The sequence below is a fragment of the Nyctibius grandis genome, chromosome 2 (assembly GCF_013368605.1).
Source record: "Nyctibius grandis isolate bNycGra1 chromosome 2, bNycGra1.pri, whole genome shotgun sequence".
Taxonomy (NCBI): domain Eukaryota; kingdom Metazoa; phylum Chordata; class Aves; order Nyctibiiformes; family Nyctibiidae; genus Nyctibius; species Nyctibius grandis.
The window spans coordinates 93,790,385-93,806,971 of NC_090659.1; the positions used below are offsets into that span (position 1 = coordinate 93,790,385).

The 16,587-nt window shown below is 40.0% G+C and overlaps 1 protein-coding gene across 1 annotated transcript in view; it reads left to right on the top strand.

Moving 5' to 3' along the window:
- Positions 1–16,587, top strand: part of GTF2F2 (general transcription factor IIF subunit 2) — a 96,383-nt gene that overhangs the window by 35,921 nt on the left and 43,875 nt on the right. The window contains exon 6 of the mRNA XM_068423350.1: positions 5,501–5,582. Within this exon, the coding sequence (XP_068279451.1) occupies positions 5,501–5,582 (82 nt within the window). The remainder of the gene's footprint in view (positions 1–5,500; positions 5,583–16,587) is intronic.

A 16,587-nucleotide genomic window follows, 5' to 3' on the forward strand; every position in this document is an offset into this window, starting at 1 on the left:
ATCAGCTTCACTGAGAATCTGCTGTCAGTGGAAATGACCTGGGTTACAAAAACCAGCTACTTGTATTTATTACAGTACAGAAGTATATGAGGAGAAATATCAGCTATAAGAGGTAGAGAATTTTTGAAGTGTATTAGGAAGCTGTGCTAATGAAATCTGTTTGGGTTATCGAGGCAATTTACTAGTCATTTAATGTCATAACACAGAAAATTGTCCAGGTTTTTGGACAATTAAACCATTCGATAGTTAGTCTCACAGTTTTAGTAGCACAGACATTCTCATTCCAATAACTCCAGGATGTTGATTAACAGCTATTGAAGACAAGCTCTACACACAAATTGAAGATTTTCGAATCATCAAGTCTGAACAATTTGCATTCAAGAGTTTTAAAAGAGCTGTCTAAGAAACTGTCAACAGTTGCTGTTGATATTTTTAATAATTTTTGAGCACTGCATTTCTGCAAGACTGAAAAAGCAAATGCTGTGACAGTATTTGAAAGGTGAAATGGATGGCCCAGGTGTTTAAAAATGAAAAGGGACTGTATGAAAAATGATAAAACATCTGACTTGGAAGTCAATCAGTTACAAATTAAGGGAGAGTAATATAATACTAATCAATGTGGGTGGGGGGAAAATGGATTGTGCCAATTTTTTTCTTTTTTTAATTACAATTTGTTCAGCAAAGGGGGTCATGCTTTTTCTTCTGTTAAATCTTTGAGTATATCCCATTTGTCATCTTGAATTAGAATATATACTGTATTCATTTCCCTCCCATTTAACTGTACAAAAATTGTTTGCCATGTTTCAAACTTGCAAATATTAAGCAGAGAATTATCACTAAAATGTTGCTGTGATTTGCTTCTTGGTGCTTTTTATTTTTAGTGATCAAGAAGGAGATAGTTACTGATGAAGTTTGGGGATGATGCAGACTGAGAATGTAATCAATAAGGAGCTACACTGCTGATGGAGAACCATTTGGATAGTTGGTTAGGATAACATTTTACTAAAGCCAAATATGAAGAACTACCGGGGTTTCTGACTTGGTTGCTGGGAAGCAACAGCCCAACTTGTACCTGCTGAGGAGCTGGAGGCACACATGCCCATAGCCTGTCCATACTACGCTTTCTTCCACTTTTTCCTGCAGCCTGGGAATTGTGCGTCCTGAGGCAGGCCTTCATCTCCTCCTTTCCTGGCACCTCTCGCAAAGAGCAGGAGCTGGTAAACTCCAGATCCTGTCCCACACGCTGTCAAGTCTGGCTGTGAGGCCCACAGCTCAGGAGAGACATTCATGAACTGAACTTTCTCAGGCCAATAAGAATGATTAAGAAGCTGAAAAATAAGCCTAATGGAAGATTTGAGAAAACATGATTTCTTTTTATTGGGCTTGATAAAAGTGGAGAGTACATAAGTGCTTGGATGGGCAGAAATACTTTCATAGCAGGCTCTTCAACTTAGCAGTCACTTGTCTAACAAGACCCAGTGGCTGGAAGTTGGAGCTGGGTGCAGTCAGACTAGAAAACTAATGCATTAAAATCTCCAAGCCAGTCCATCTCTCTCTCAAACAACCAACCCCTATCAGACCATCTTCTGCACAATTCCAGTAAATTTCCCCAGTGCCTGTTTATTAAGATTGCCTTAAGCATTTTAACCACATTCTGTTCTTTTGATGGTGATTGTCAGCAGGATTTGAAGCTGGAATTGGCACCTCCCCAGCATATCTCCCTGTCATCTCACTGAAAGAGTCAACAGTTGAAATTCCTTTATGAATTGGCACTGGGTCATTCAGGCAGGGAGGTCGGGGTGAGCATGCATTTGGCAGCTAGTGATGAAGCTGTGGGTTATGTAGACCAGCGTGTCTGGAGCTGCGCTCACAGTGTGCTTGTAATTGCCATCCCACATAGGGCAACTGAGAGTATAAGATGCTTGGGAAAATGTCTATTTTGCCTTCTAATCACCGGTCTTAGTTAGTCTTCCAGACCTATTCCTTTATCTTGTACTATCTGCTTTATTTTAAGTAAGTGTTTTTAACAGGGAATTGCTACTTTCATGCCTTATTCATCCTTTAGGCTGATGTGACTGTGGAAATATCAAGGCAGACATATAGCACTTTTCATTGCAGCCCTGGTCCTGCAACAAGTAAAGACAGACCCAAGTCTCTGAACTTGAGTTTGGTGAATGAGAGCTAACTGGGCTGTGAAGGGAGTAAAAACTGTGTTCCCCCACTACAGTCTTGCATACGGAGGTTTGCATGCATCTTTGCAGATCTATTCTGCTAGACTCTCTGGATGTGTTAATATCCCCAAGAGGGTCCAGGGAAAGTGGGACATAAATGTTGGCTTTTGCACAGTGGATGAGCTTTGACAGCAGACTGGCTTGGCTGCAAGGCAGTGTTCTTGGAGGCTGCGGACAGCCTTGTGCTGTGAAGAGACTGGAACATTAAAAGCCAAATCCAGATCAGTGGTAATTAAAACAGGGTATTAGCCAAGACATCAAAGATGAGATATTACTAAGGATAAGCATGTTTAATTGGCAGGTTCATTTTCTAAATTGTTGGTATGGGGGAGCCATCTGGTTCATTGATCCTGATTCTTAAAACTTAAGAATAATTTGAAAATTGTGCAAGGTGCAGAGAGACTGCTAGCGGCGTGACGGTGTTCAGAAAGCTGGGCTGGGTGGCTCAGATGAGTATAGGCTAGTTAGCCTTGAATCTGTACCACAGAAACTAGTGGAAAACTTGTCATGGAGTTCAAGAGGTAGAAAAGATCAGAAATATGAGTGCTAGCAAACATGGCTTAATGTAAAGGTTTTCTTGTCAAACAAACTTAATTTTGTTTATTTTGGAGATTGTGAGTTTGATAAAGTAACAGCATGTTCGCAGCCTGCTTTGCATTTCATATTGCACGTAATTTAAAATCTTGTGACATTCTGACTTATGTCTAAAAAAATAGCAAGCACAGAACAAGATTAAAAACTGGCTGACAGTTATCAGAAAGTAATTATCAGTAGGAAGCCAGTGGGGTTGTAGTTTGAAGGGCTTCCTCTAAGATTAGCGAGAGGGACAGCAGTCAGTGAGAATCACTGCTTATAAAATGCGTCATGATTGACACAAATGCTTGTCAGACAGTGAATAATTGCGACAGGACTGTCATGGTGTGACCGGGATCACTTAATTCACAGAAGCTGTTTAAAGACAATGCATTTTAACCAAGCCAAAGGCAATTACACACCTAGGAACAGGGAATGCAGAGCACATAGGTAAAATGTGAGGTTTGGAAAAGACTCAAAATAGCTGTATTAGTGATACAATAGCCAGTCAGCTCCATCAACCTCCAGAGCTCGAGTTTTAGAGACAAATTGATCTTAATCCAGTTTTAGCCCTCTAAACATGAAGCACAGTCATGGGACACAGACACACATACCCACACAAAAAAAAAAAACAAAAACCAAAACCACAAAAACCCCACCAGCACAGGGCAGATCATTGAATCCTAAAAGAGATGGGACAAATTTTCTTTTGAAAGTCTCCCATCCTCCCTCTCTCACCTGAATTCAGAGATCTACTGAATAACCTTGAGATGGCTGAAGTGAGAGAAATTCCAGCTCTTGTATAAATGTTATTTTACCTCCATGTATAGTTTTGGTAAGACCAGTACAATAGTGTTACGTCTGTTTTCTAGTCTCTGTGTTCTTAAAACATCATTGCAAGATTGAACAAGGTGCAGATAAGAAACCCAAAACTGATTTAAGTGTGGTGTAAATGCCTTGTGGTGAGATAATACATGAGCTTGAATTACTTCATTTATTGAAAAGATGATTGAGAAGTGACTTGATTACAATGTATAAGTACTTTCAAAGGGAGAAAACACCAGGTACTAAAAGGCTCTTTAGCATAGTATAGAAAGTCATAAGAAGAACCAACAGCTAGAAGCTGAAGGCAAATTTATATTAGAAATTAAGGAGCAATATTAGTACCGCTTTGGCCACCAATAAGTTACTAGGTTCTGTACAGAAGAAAGAGGATAAAATTTGTCTGTGATACAGAGGCGGTCAGGCAAATTTGCCAAGTTGTCTCTCCTGACTGAACACTGTAGGAATCTCTGAAACCAGAATTGTTTTAATACAAATTTTCTTTGTTTCCTTCAAAACTACCTGGAAAAGTATGTCATTCTTACTCCTTTCAAGGATATAATTTAAATCAAACCAAGAAATTTTAGATTAAATCATTTGAAAAATACATGGTGTCGAAGTCATCGCGCTCTGCAGTATTCAGGGAGAGGAGACTTAGATTTCCAGATGTAATAATATTTCAGTCTATAAGGCAATATAAAAATGAGAGGCGTCTCAGAGTGCCTTGTGTTACTTGATATTAATACTTCTAAGCGTTTCTGTTATCTTCTGTGACATTGCCAGCTGAAGGTGACAGTGACAACGTAGTACCCTACACCAATAGCAAGAGGAGGCTCTCTGTTGGAAGGACATTTTAAATAGTGAAGAGCTAATCAAACCATTAAAGCTCATCCTTTCTTGTTATGCAAGGCTGTTCCAGAGGCATTTGTTTTTACATGTACTGCACTGGCTATGCCCAAAAGAGATGGATAAATTGCCACACGCACACCCCACACACATACTATGCACTAGAACATCGTAGTAGAAAAGCAGGTGTCTGCCCACCACCACTTACTTCTCTCTTCCTTTCTCCATCAAGTTGCTTTTTAATTTGTAGGCTTTTCCACCCTTACAGAGTACGCTAGTACTATTGCACTGCTCTGTTAGTTGTCGTTGCTTTAGGCAAAAGATGTTCACATTGGATTACAAAGTGACTGTGTTACAGAGGTGAATGTACAGAGAGCAGTATTAACTAAAATTTAGTATGTGATCTCCTAGATTACTAACTGCAAGTTTGCATTTCTTTTCCCTAAGCGTTAGCGTACGTAGTATTACTACTTTATTGCATTTATTACTTTATGTTCCTTTAGTGAACCATTTCTTTTTTTATTATAATAAGGTGAAAATAGGTTACTCTTTTTCTGAGGACAGGAATAAAATTATCTCTCATTTTATCTTCCACTAATTTTGGATACTTTGATGATCGGGTTCTCTTTGTAGATTATTTGTTTCATGCTCACTGACTGTATTCAATGCACATTTCCAGAAAACAGATAAGCTAGATAAGCTAAGTGCAACAATCTAGAGGAAGGAGGACCACACAGTTACCATCTTTTATTTAAAATTTGGTCTTTGTGATTCATTCTTAATATGTAAAAAATCTGATAGCAAAATAAGGAAGTTTAGGGGATACCAGCTGTGCAAGCATGTTTTTCCTGCTTATTTCTTTGGTGTCTAAATAGCAGAGATTTTAGAACTTAATTTGAGATTTGAGGACTTATAATTATGTTATATTTACTAAATGCTTAATTAATGAAAAATAATTAAGATGTTGACCGTGTTGGTGAATCTTATTTTAATGTCCAGTTTTGCTTTGTTTTTTTTTTTCGTTCTAGATAAACTTGCCTTGGAAGGAATAGTGGTACAACGTGCTGAATGCAGACCTGCAGCTAGTGAAAATTACATGAAACTGAAAAGGTAGGAGTGCTTCATTACAAATGGATATGTGATATCTGACTTTGATGCTTTTATTATTGCCTTACTAGGGATGGATGACTTCAGTATTATCGTCATCTTACACAGGATTTATGCAGGATCAGAACTGTTCTTGCTTTTGGGATGGATTTACTGTAGGGAAGGAATGAAGGCTGGTGTGGGGCTTGCACCTCTCTCTGGTATTGTCTGGTGGGATGATGTTGACTTCTGTATTCCATCATGTGCAAAACTCTTGCTAGAGCATACATTGTGACTCTTCATACCAGAACGTATGAATATATGGCTATATTCAAATGTGATTAAAGCTGAATTTCCTGAGGACTTAAAGGTTTACATTGGTCTGGTCAGGACAAGCTTCTTGCATATGAGTTTCTGTGTGGATCATCCAAATTTAATTCCACATAATACTGTGCCATGCTAGACGAAGAGCACCTCTCAAAAGGTATTTAAAATGCCCAAAATAGGAAGGAGTTCAGGGAGAAGTGCTAGACCTAAACTGGCATGCTTGCTAGAAAAAGTAATGGCTGAAAATGTCAAAAGTGGCATGGAAACCACGTTACATAAATTTAGCTGAATCATTTAGTGACTTTTGAAAATTTAATCTGATACGTCTAGAATTTACCATGTGATTCATATATCATATGGATAATTAACTTGATGACATTCTGTAGTAATAAATCAGATATTGAATTGTGCATTATATGTAATACATATTTATATATTTTAAGCATGTGGATTTTAATTAAATCACCCTTTTATATTGTGATTTTGTTGTAAATAGAGAAATGCAAAGCAGGAAATTTCAGGAAGATAATAGTCTGTGACTAGTTTTAGAAGTGTCAAATGCAGAAAAGTCAGTGATGTTTTTCCCCAGTCCTGATGTGTTTTCTGTGTATCATATGCTACATTTACAGTATCTTGTGTTTTATTAACCTCCTCTGTCATCTGAACTGCTCCAGTATTTCCTTATTGTCTTCATTCAATTCTGAGACTTTATGTTCTAGCTGTTAGCAAATCAGTACCGTAAGTTTGCTCATGTACAGTGAACTACTTCATTTCAGACTGTGTTCTGTGATTGCTGTTATGATTTTTATCATCAGCATGAAATGGAGTATGAAGCAAATGTGTTATTACTAGAAAAGGACTCATTTCAATATGGCAATTTTAAATACATACAAATAGAGTCTGTGGGATGTATTTGCTTCATAATTGTTTTAATCACAGGTTGCCTGATCTAAGTACTTTTTTGCATTTTGTGCACAGTCTTCTATTAGTTGATCAGATAAGCTGCTTCTGGTAAGGCCACAGCAGGAGATCAAAACAAAACTGATGATAGCTTTAATGACATACTACCCAAACTTCAGATTTTTCAGCATTCTACTTTCTGTCACGCACGCACGCATGCAGCTCCTCCTGGTCTTTGATTTTGTCGTGTTCAACTTCTTTAGGAGCAACAAAGATGCAAACACGAAGGCAGGTTTTGTGTTTGGAAGCACAAGCAGCTGAAAACTGACGGTACCCTTGTTTTTTCTTTTCTGTAGAAAAATTGTGGGGCTGTGTATGCCTAGTTTCTAACTTTCCATGTTGTTAAAGACTTTTTGCCTTTTACCAAAAAGTTAAAAAAAAAATCTTTTCTGGTGGGAATCAGCATGAGATTTAGCAGATGTAGCAGTTACAGCCTCAGAAGAAATTGGTTTATGTCCAAATACCATCTCTGGTATTTGAGTAGTAGGATCTAACTTTTCTCTTCACTCCCTTTACTCTCTCCCACCCTCAACATGCTGCAGTCTTGTGTTTGTGCTTTAAAAAAGTGACAGCAGATAAACCACAGAAGTTATAGAACTGTTATATTAAATCATTTATATTCACTTTTCTATTTACTATTGTGCTTTTCATGAGAGAGACTCTCCAAAGCTGGAATTGATAATACTGATAAAACAGCAAGTCTGTTGTGTAGGCTTTAAGTGCTACAATAGTAAATTGTGTCAGGAAGGAAATAAAATTAAAAGATAAATGCAGTTGCCTCAAACTTTGAACATCTAGAAAATTAACTTAAGCTGCACACTCCAATAACTGTAATCATTTGTTTTCTGAGAGCTGTCAGTGACCAAAAGGGATTAAATGCAGATATGGATGCCCTCTATTTTACCCTCTGTATCTGGGTCAAGGAAGTCATCTGCTGGGTGTGTGGTGTGGCATTTGATTTCCATGCTGCTCTGTAGGGTTTGAGTAAGAGGACAAAATGATGGTTCTGTGATGGGGCTGCCAGCAGTTAGGTGGAAGATATGTGTGACGTGGGTTTAAGGATGGGTAATGAAAGCACAGAATTTGGTGACATGTATGGGTGAAAGTGTTGTCAAACGTAGCAGATGAAAGGAAGGGATTTTTCCCAAGGAGCAACCTTTGATTTGATTATGGGAAGGATGTAGATGGCTGATGTTCAGAACACTTTGAATACAAGGTACAAATGTGTGTCTGGGGATAACTAGTCAGAAAGGTAAAACAAAGGCTGTGTGACCTTCACTTGGTATTTTCCATTTTGGAAGTTTTGTTGTTGGCAGATTTATTTGTTTTTTTCCATTTTTCTGAACTTCAAGTTCTAGAAGGGGAACAAATACTATGGAACACCTGCTATCCTTCACTAGTAAAGCTTCATGCTATTGAATTTCCTATAAATTTTTTATTAACAATGTATTTGTTCTTTGTAATGCCTTAATGATTAGTTATACATTTGCAGTTACTGCTGGTGATGCTGTTGCAGCTAGCTGGAAAATAATATGTGGTTTCCAAGCACCTGTCATAATTTCTGTCTTGTGGGAGTGGATCTCATGGTCTCACTTAAAAATATTTGGACTGTGTGGTGAAAAAAAACCAGGCAGACTCTGTTCCCACTGCAGGATGTTTTACTGTGTGGTAGTCACAGAAGATATTGTCCATACACTACTCTTTCTGGTTGATTCTTCCTTTCTTGCCCCATCAAGCTGGTAGGACATAGGAAGATGGTGGCATGTGAACTGTTGTAGCAGAGGGTATGTGACAGAGACAGGGTTACATGCAAGGCCCATTCTACAGCACACACTAGATTTGCACTGGTCTTGTGCCCCAGCCATGCATGTCACCTTAGGTAAGTGGCCTTTTTCTTCTGCCAGGTTGCTCTAGGCAGACTCCATATCTACCCCAGCCGGTCCCACTCAAACTAGGTTATTTTCTTCATCTCGTTGTAGTCAGCTTTCCACCATGAGGAGGCATTATCCGTCCCTTCATTTTGTCTTTCTGAGGCTTAAGAGATCTTTATTTCTATTACCTTCATTCCATGGTCCCAGTGCTTAACCGCTTTGATGTTAATGACTCCCCAGAGAGGTCCTCCAAGAGGCTAGTCTGGACTGGGAAGGACAGGACACAGGGAGAGAGGAGTCCCCCGAACATTCAGAATCCCCTCAGGCTCCAGATGACTTGAAAGGAGATGAGAATAAGATTTTGATACTCCTGAGGGGCTTTTGCTATGCACAGAAGAGAGAAAACAGGGCACTGGCACACACCCCATCTCATATTCTCTCTGCCAAATTACCTGTTTCCATCCTTGCACTGGTCTTCACATCTGTTCTGTTATTCCCACTGACCACAGTGAAGCCTCAGTCCCCCTTTCCCATTTCTGTTTACTTCTCTTTCTCCATTTCCTCACAGAAAACATTTTTTTATTATTATTTACTTATTCAAAAATAATTTGAACACATCTCAAAGTACATTTCTTTTTGTGGAAAAGTTGAGAAGAAAAAACATAGTCTCTGGGAGATTAATCTTTCTTCTGCAAAGCTCCAATTCAAACTGACATTGTCAAGCTGAGTAGCTACAACAAGGTCTCCAGAACTGCTCAGGTCCTTTGCAACAGGGTGACTGGGCACCAGGCTCGCAGTTCTCAGGTGAGGTTTTGGAGGCACGTGCAAAGTGCATCTCAAGCAGTTGTTAAATGTGGTGTTTGATAGCGCTTCCCCAACAGTAGTGGATGGCAGGCAAAAATTGGGATAAAATCAGAGCCTTTGTTTCATTCTCAAATGTGCAGGTGAAATGCTGGTCGCCTTTCAAAATGGATTTTGGGAAACTCTGATTCAACTATACATAATCTGAATTACTGAACTCTCCCAAACTGTACACCAAATAAATAAAAAAAAAGAGTCCTAGGATTACAGAAAGCCTGAAAGAGCTGACATTTAACACTGCAGTGAGGCTGTTAATCCCTATAATTCTCTTAAGTAACTTAAAAATACACCTTGAAGTATCGTTAGTGAAAATAGTAGTTGCCAACGTGGCAGCTTCTAACAAGGCTGCAAGAATTTTGCATATCTTCTAGCTTTTTCTCTTAAGAGTTTTCTACAGAGACTTTGATGAAAGTCCTTAGAAAAAGCTACTGGAAGAAACATGCGTGATAGACTTTTAGGGGAAATGGGTTGCAAAACATTCTAGAATAATTAATGAGCTTCCACATTTGAAAAGTCACATTTCTTCACAACCATATTACAGAGGCCACTAGAAGTCCTGACACTTGGTGGTCTAGGCCAAGGAAGTGAAACTTAGTTAGTGCAGACAAGTTGCTCATCTTCTCTAAAATACTGTGAGAGTATTGACTGACTGACAGTTCAGTGTATTGCTGAAAATGAGCATTATACCAGTTTTTTTTCCCAAATACCCCTTACTAGCAAAAGAAAACGAATAATTTGACCAGCATGCCACTTCATATATATTCTCATAGATATGCTTAGTTGGCTATGAATTCCTTTTCAAAATAAATATGTATGAATACATTAGTGCATTTTCCACAAAAGCTGGCATGCTGCACAAATGCTGTTCAGTTCGTTTGAAGTGGGAGGCAACCTTGACTTTTCAAGTACTGAAGATCAATTTATTTGTCTTGAAGTAAAATTCAGCATAATACAAAAAGACGTTCACTAGGATGTTTTGAGTAATTCATCATTAAGTACAAAAAATACATTTCTTTTCCATGTGCTGTATTATTTCCAATACCATTTTTTCCAGAAGAATAATGTGCAATTTGTAGAAAATTAGCTAATAATCATGTTCATAAGGGTTAAGCTGTACTGTTGAGAGATGTATTTTATATTTCACTTATGTTCCTGGACACCCACCAGTTTTTTACAAATCAAGCAAATACCATTCTACTTGTGAACAATTGGACTGCAAAGTAGCAGGCACAGTAGTACTTAAGTTTCTTTTTTCACATTTTTTGAATAGAGTAATGGAGAGGAGAGAGTAAGAAAAATAAGGTTAAAGTGAGATGAGTTCATTAGCACGGAGGAGTGGTTATTCCCCATTTCAGAGGTTGGTAGAGTTGCTTTTATTGGTTTGCTACCTACCTCTTTGTGATTTTAGGCTCTTTTCTCTGTCTCTTGTCCTTTCCATTTTGTCTGTCGTCTTTTACTGTTCTTACAAGTGCTGTTCTGAGACTGGAATTTAATAGGTCTTTTACATTGCCGTGTTTTATGTTCGGTGATATGACCTAATTTTGATTGCTGCTTCCAGCTATTATAATAATGCTAATAAATAAGGAGTAACCTACTGTTCCTCATGCAGCAGATATTTTGTCATGTTTCTCTTAAATCTGTAGCTGGAGGCATAAGGTTACTGTATCCTTTTTGCCCCATTGTTGTCTTCAGCTTCTAGTAGCCAGTTGTATTGGGCTAATTTGGGGGAGTGAGGGGGATAGGAAAGAAAAAGAAGAAAAAAAAATGAGGCATGAAACATCATTTTTTTGCAGTATTTTTTCTAGTATATGAATCATTTTAGTTATGGAAAACTGATACTTCCTTAAATTTTGGGAGAGACGGTTGATCTGATTGTTGGATGTCTCTTTCCTTCGTTTTGCAAAGCCTGGAGACAGAAGGTGAAAAAAGTCGCCTTCCTTGCTGGCTGACTTACCATTCTCCTTTTGTTTTACCATAAAATGGCTTTGTTACAGTGTGGCATGAAATTTGCCTTCTTTTCATCTTTTAAATATAATTTCCAGGTGACAGGCACAGAATCACAGAATGATTGAAATGGGAAGGGATGTCTGGAGGTCATCCGGTCCAACCCCCCTGCTAAAGCAGGTTCACCTAGAGCCAGTTGCCCAAGGCTGTGTCCAGACACCCTTGCATTTCTCTGGAATTGAAATCGTGTGATAAGAGGCTGCTGGGATGCTCTCGTGTTTCTTAATAGCGGCCATACTGAATGTGTTCTGTGCCTTTTGGAAAGGCGCATTGCTGAGAGGAGCCTAGCATGAGGTCATTTTCAGAAAGAAGAGAGGTGCTTAGGGATGCATATTTAAGAGTTTATGCCAAATATTGCATGGATTTTTCCTTATACCCTGGGGAAGGAAATCAATAGTTGTAATTGGAGAGTTCTCATTGTCCTTTTCCTTTAACATGGAGTTCATGAAACAGTATTCCTCTTCTGCTGGTCACACTGCTGCTTTTCCCCTGCTGTCAGAGGCATTGCATTCAAGAACATATCTAGTTTGCTTTTGTGATAATTAGCCAAAAAGCATCCATTTCCTTTTTAGCCGCTGAAAGGGGTGAGGCTAAAAATAGTCACCCTGGAATATGTTCAAGCTTCAGTCGTAGCCAGCTTCTTCAGGCTGAAAAAAGCCTTATTCAGTACCAGTGCTCAGCACCAGAAGTTCTGGGTACTTGTATTTGCAGTAAACCTAAATGTCAGTGGCACAGATTCCTTCTCTTGAAACCAGTGTCTTTGGTGTTGTACAGCACTGGAGGTTTTTTTACTTTACTGCTACTAGGGCTACAGTAATTACAAAGATGTCTCTTCTGCTAAGGTGCTTTCCAGATTTCAGTGAGGAACTTATTTAGTACTGGCTGTGGTTACCAGTCGGGGACATCCTTCCTGTTCCCAGGGCAGCACCAATTCCTTCTTTTCATCTTCCTTTCTATCTGTAGCATGAAAGTCACACTATAATGGATGAAAATCTCTGAGAGAGAGAGTCCAGTTTTAACTATCATGACTTATCCTGTGTTACTAGACACACTAACCTTCTGTTCTTTTTGTTTACCATCATGCTTGACCCTGTCAGGGAAGGTGGGATAGCTAGTTGGTATAAAAAAGGCTGTTTCGACCTTGGTGTCAGAGTTTGGATATAAATCTTTGTTTTCTCTGTTGCAGAGCAGAGCTCACTGAAGCTCATGGATCTCTTCCTAGCCGCCATGCCAGATGCTATAGTCATGCTGAGTACTTCTGGTGTTCTGGGTTCTGCAAAACTGCTTTGGCAACTACCGGGCTGACGAGCTCAAATTTACACAATATATAGAATGTCAGCACCACAGCACATCTTCTATTTTTAAGCAACTTTGTTCACATACTACTGATGACATTTGCAATTTGTGAGAGATCAGTAGACTGGTATCGCCCAACAGTTACCCTGCTGCCAAGGAGCTCCAAAAATTGTATGATATCACTGAGTACTATAAGTTATCTTGTGCAAAATCAAAGATTAGAATTGCCAGGTGGCAAGCTCTGCTGGTGACCTATTGATTTCCTGGGTTGTTAAAATATTTTGGACATTCTTGACACTGCAAGAAGACACTAAAACAACGGCCTGAAGGATGACAGGGGACATATGTGTCCATCCAGATAGCACTTGTTACTCGGGATGTTGCCAAGTTCAAACAAGTTCTTAGTTGACAAACCACCCATCTTCTATTTCTGGTTCTTTTTCTGCGGGAGTGTCTGTCTGTAGGGCTCCAATGCTTCTCAAACTGAAGTTCCCTGTGATCAGTGGGTGATGTAATTTCTCAAGACATGGAAAAATTCATAGAAACATAGAATGGTTTGGGTTGGAAGGGACCTTAAAGATCATCTAGTTCCAACCCCCCTGCCACAGGCAGGGACACCTTCCCACTAGACCAGGTTGCTCAAAGCCTCATCCAACCTGGCCTTGAACACCGCCAGGGAGAGGACATCCACAACTTCTCTGGGCAACCTGTGCCAGTGTCTCACCACCCTCACAGGAAAGAATTTCTTCCTAATATCTCAAATCTCCCCTCTTTCAGTTTAAAACTGTTACCCCTCATCCTATCACTACACGCCTTTGTAAGAAGTCCGTCTCCGAGAGGATATTGTGCAGCCTCCTGTCAATGCCTGAGTCAGGGACATTTTTAAAATGGCTTAGGAGTTGAATTCAAATGAACACCATAAAATGGAAAAGAATAGTAAGTTACTTTTTTTTTTTTTTTTAAGAGAGAGAGAGAGAATGTAAAATCCTTTGAATTTCAGTCATCTGGAATATTTAGACTCACTTTTTTTTCCCCCTGGAGTTATCTGGATAGAGAAAATGAGACTGCCAGTGTCAGAGGCCAACAAATTATAGTTAAGTTGCAAATACAGTGAAGGAACTTTAAAATCCTAGGAGTTTTATTTACGTTTCAAATCAAGTGCAAATAATTTTCAGCAATATTTTTCACAAAAGCTTCTACAGAGCGTTACTCTCCACAGCTTGAAAGAAGCAGATATGACTACAAAGGACCACTGCCTAAAATATTTGGACCCAGCCGTCCAGCCAGTTTTTTACCCAGCAGAGGGTACGCCCATCCAAGCCATGAGCCATCAGTTTCTCCAGGAGAATGCTGTGGGAGACGGTGTCAAAGTCTTCACTAAAGTCTAGGTAGACAACATCCACAGCTTTTCCCTCATCCACTAAGCGGGTCATCTTGTCATAGAGGAGATCAGGTTAGTCAAGCAGGACCTGCCTTTTCATAAACCCATGCTGACTGGGCCTGATTGCCTGGTCATCCTGAGTGCTGTGTGATGTCACTCAAGATGATCTGCTCGATAACCTTCCCTGGCACCAAGGTCAGACTGACAGGCCTGTAATTCCCCAGATCTTCCTTCCGTCCCTTTTTGCACTGTACACTAAGCCAGGAACATCAGCAGTACCTTACACGCGTGTGTCTGCAGCGGTAGAGAGAGTATTACAAATCTGGCTCCAAGTGTCTTTGTTGTACAGTACAGTGTACCTGTGAAACCATTGTAGGGCTGATGTGCTTTATCCATACCTGAGGCTGGAATGAGAATGTTTTTCTGAGCTACCCTTGTACCTTGAATGCTGTGATGTACCCTGACAGGAAAGCATGAGAGTGCTGTGGACTCAACACTGCTCGGTTCCTTCCTTCCCTACTGCCTGTGGCAGAACGGTGGAACTGAGCAGTTTTCTGACAACTACCTGTAATCGTTAACGTTTGGGATCAGTGTTACTTTAGTTTACAGTTTTGAGTTTGTTCTTATATCACATGATTGTCTTCCGTAGCACACACATATATTTAATAATAACATGCAAGGTCCTGCACCCGGGTCAAGGCAATCCCAGTATCAATACAGACTGGGTGATGAATTGGTCAAGAGCAGCCCTGCAGAGAAGGACTTGGGGATATTGGTAGATGAAAAATTGGGCATGGGCCACAATGTGCACTTGCAGCCCAGAAAGCCAACTGTGTCCTGGGCTGCATAAAAAGCAGCGTGGCCAGCAGGTCGAGGGAGGTGATTCTGCCCCTCTGCTCTGCTCTTGTGAGACCCCACCTGGAGTACTGTGTCCAGCTCTGAGGAGGGCCATGAAAATGGTCAGAGGGCTGGAGCACCTCTCCTATGAAGGAAAGGCTGGGAGAGTTGGGGTTGTTCAGCCTGGAGAAGAGAAGACTCCTGGGAGACCTTATTGTGGCCTTTCAATATATAAAGGGGGCTGATAAGAAAGAGAGAGAGATTTTACCAGGGCCTGTAGTGACAGGGCAACAGGCAATGGTTTTAAACTGAAAGAGGGTAGGTTTAGATTGGACTTAAGCAAGACATTTTTTATCATGATGGTGGTGAGACACTGGCAAGGTTGCCCAGAGAAACTGTGGATGCCCCCTCCCTGGAAGTGTTCAAGGCCAGGTTGGATGGGGCTGTGAGCAACTTGATCTAGTGACAGGTGCTCCTGCCCATGTCAGGGTGTTGGACTAGGTGATCTTTAAAGGTCCTTTCCAACCCAAACCATTCTGTGATTCTATGAAAGTAATACATGGATCTAAGACTAATCAGTTTCATGCCTGAGGCAACGAACTGACTCCTGCCCATGCACTGAAGGCAGAAATTCCCTGTTTCACAGGAGTTGTGAAGATCTATTTTGCCTTGGAGGCAACTGTTCGGAGTGCTCCATGCTTTCCCAGTGCCTCACAAAAAGCCTGAGATGTCCAAATATAAAGTTAAAATGGATGGTGTGAGAGTTGTCAGCTCCTCATGTTTCAGGTGCTTGCAAGCCACAAGTTTGGAAGCAAGGTGTAGCGTAAAGTGAAACTGAGAGAGATTACATGCTGGTATTTGAAATTAAAGTTTCCAATAGAGCGTAGTTAATATAACAAAGCCACTAAATGGAAATAACAATTAAAAAGAGAAGTGTGCTCATCTTCACCCAAGTTTCTGACACACCTGATAATGTTCTGCACTAAATGTGATTCTGCACAAATGAATTAATATCCTATTGATATCCACATATATCATATCAGTATATATTGATATATGTCACCTGCCCTATCAAAATTCTTTCATTTTTTTTCTCTTTGGGATCCATTGTCTTTACTAAGGTGTTGTAACATAGCTATCTAAAGCCATTTCTAGTTGAGCCATCTCCGAACAGTTTAGAAACCACTGTGTGAACAGACCAGAAATTACACTTACAGGATGGAGGAGGAGAATAGTGAAACCTGCGGTGGCCGAGTGACTGAAGTTGGGATATTGTGAAGGACAGGCTGATTTTTTTCAGTTGCTCACTTTCTGTGTGTGTCTTTTCCATCCCCCGCTTTTCCTTCCCTTCTCTCATCCAGCACACTTACCTCACTCAAGCTTTAAGTGTGCCGGTTGCTCCTAGTGTTGCCAAGCTCTGTCGGAGATTTGCTGATAGGAGTTTAGGGTGGTTCTTTCCAACTTGAATGAAATTGCAAGTGAGTTTATCCAG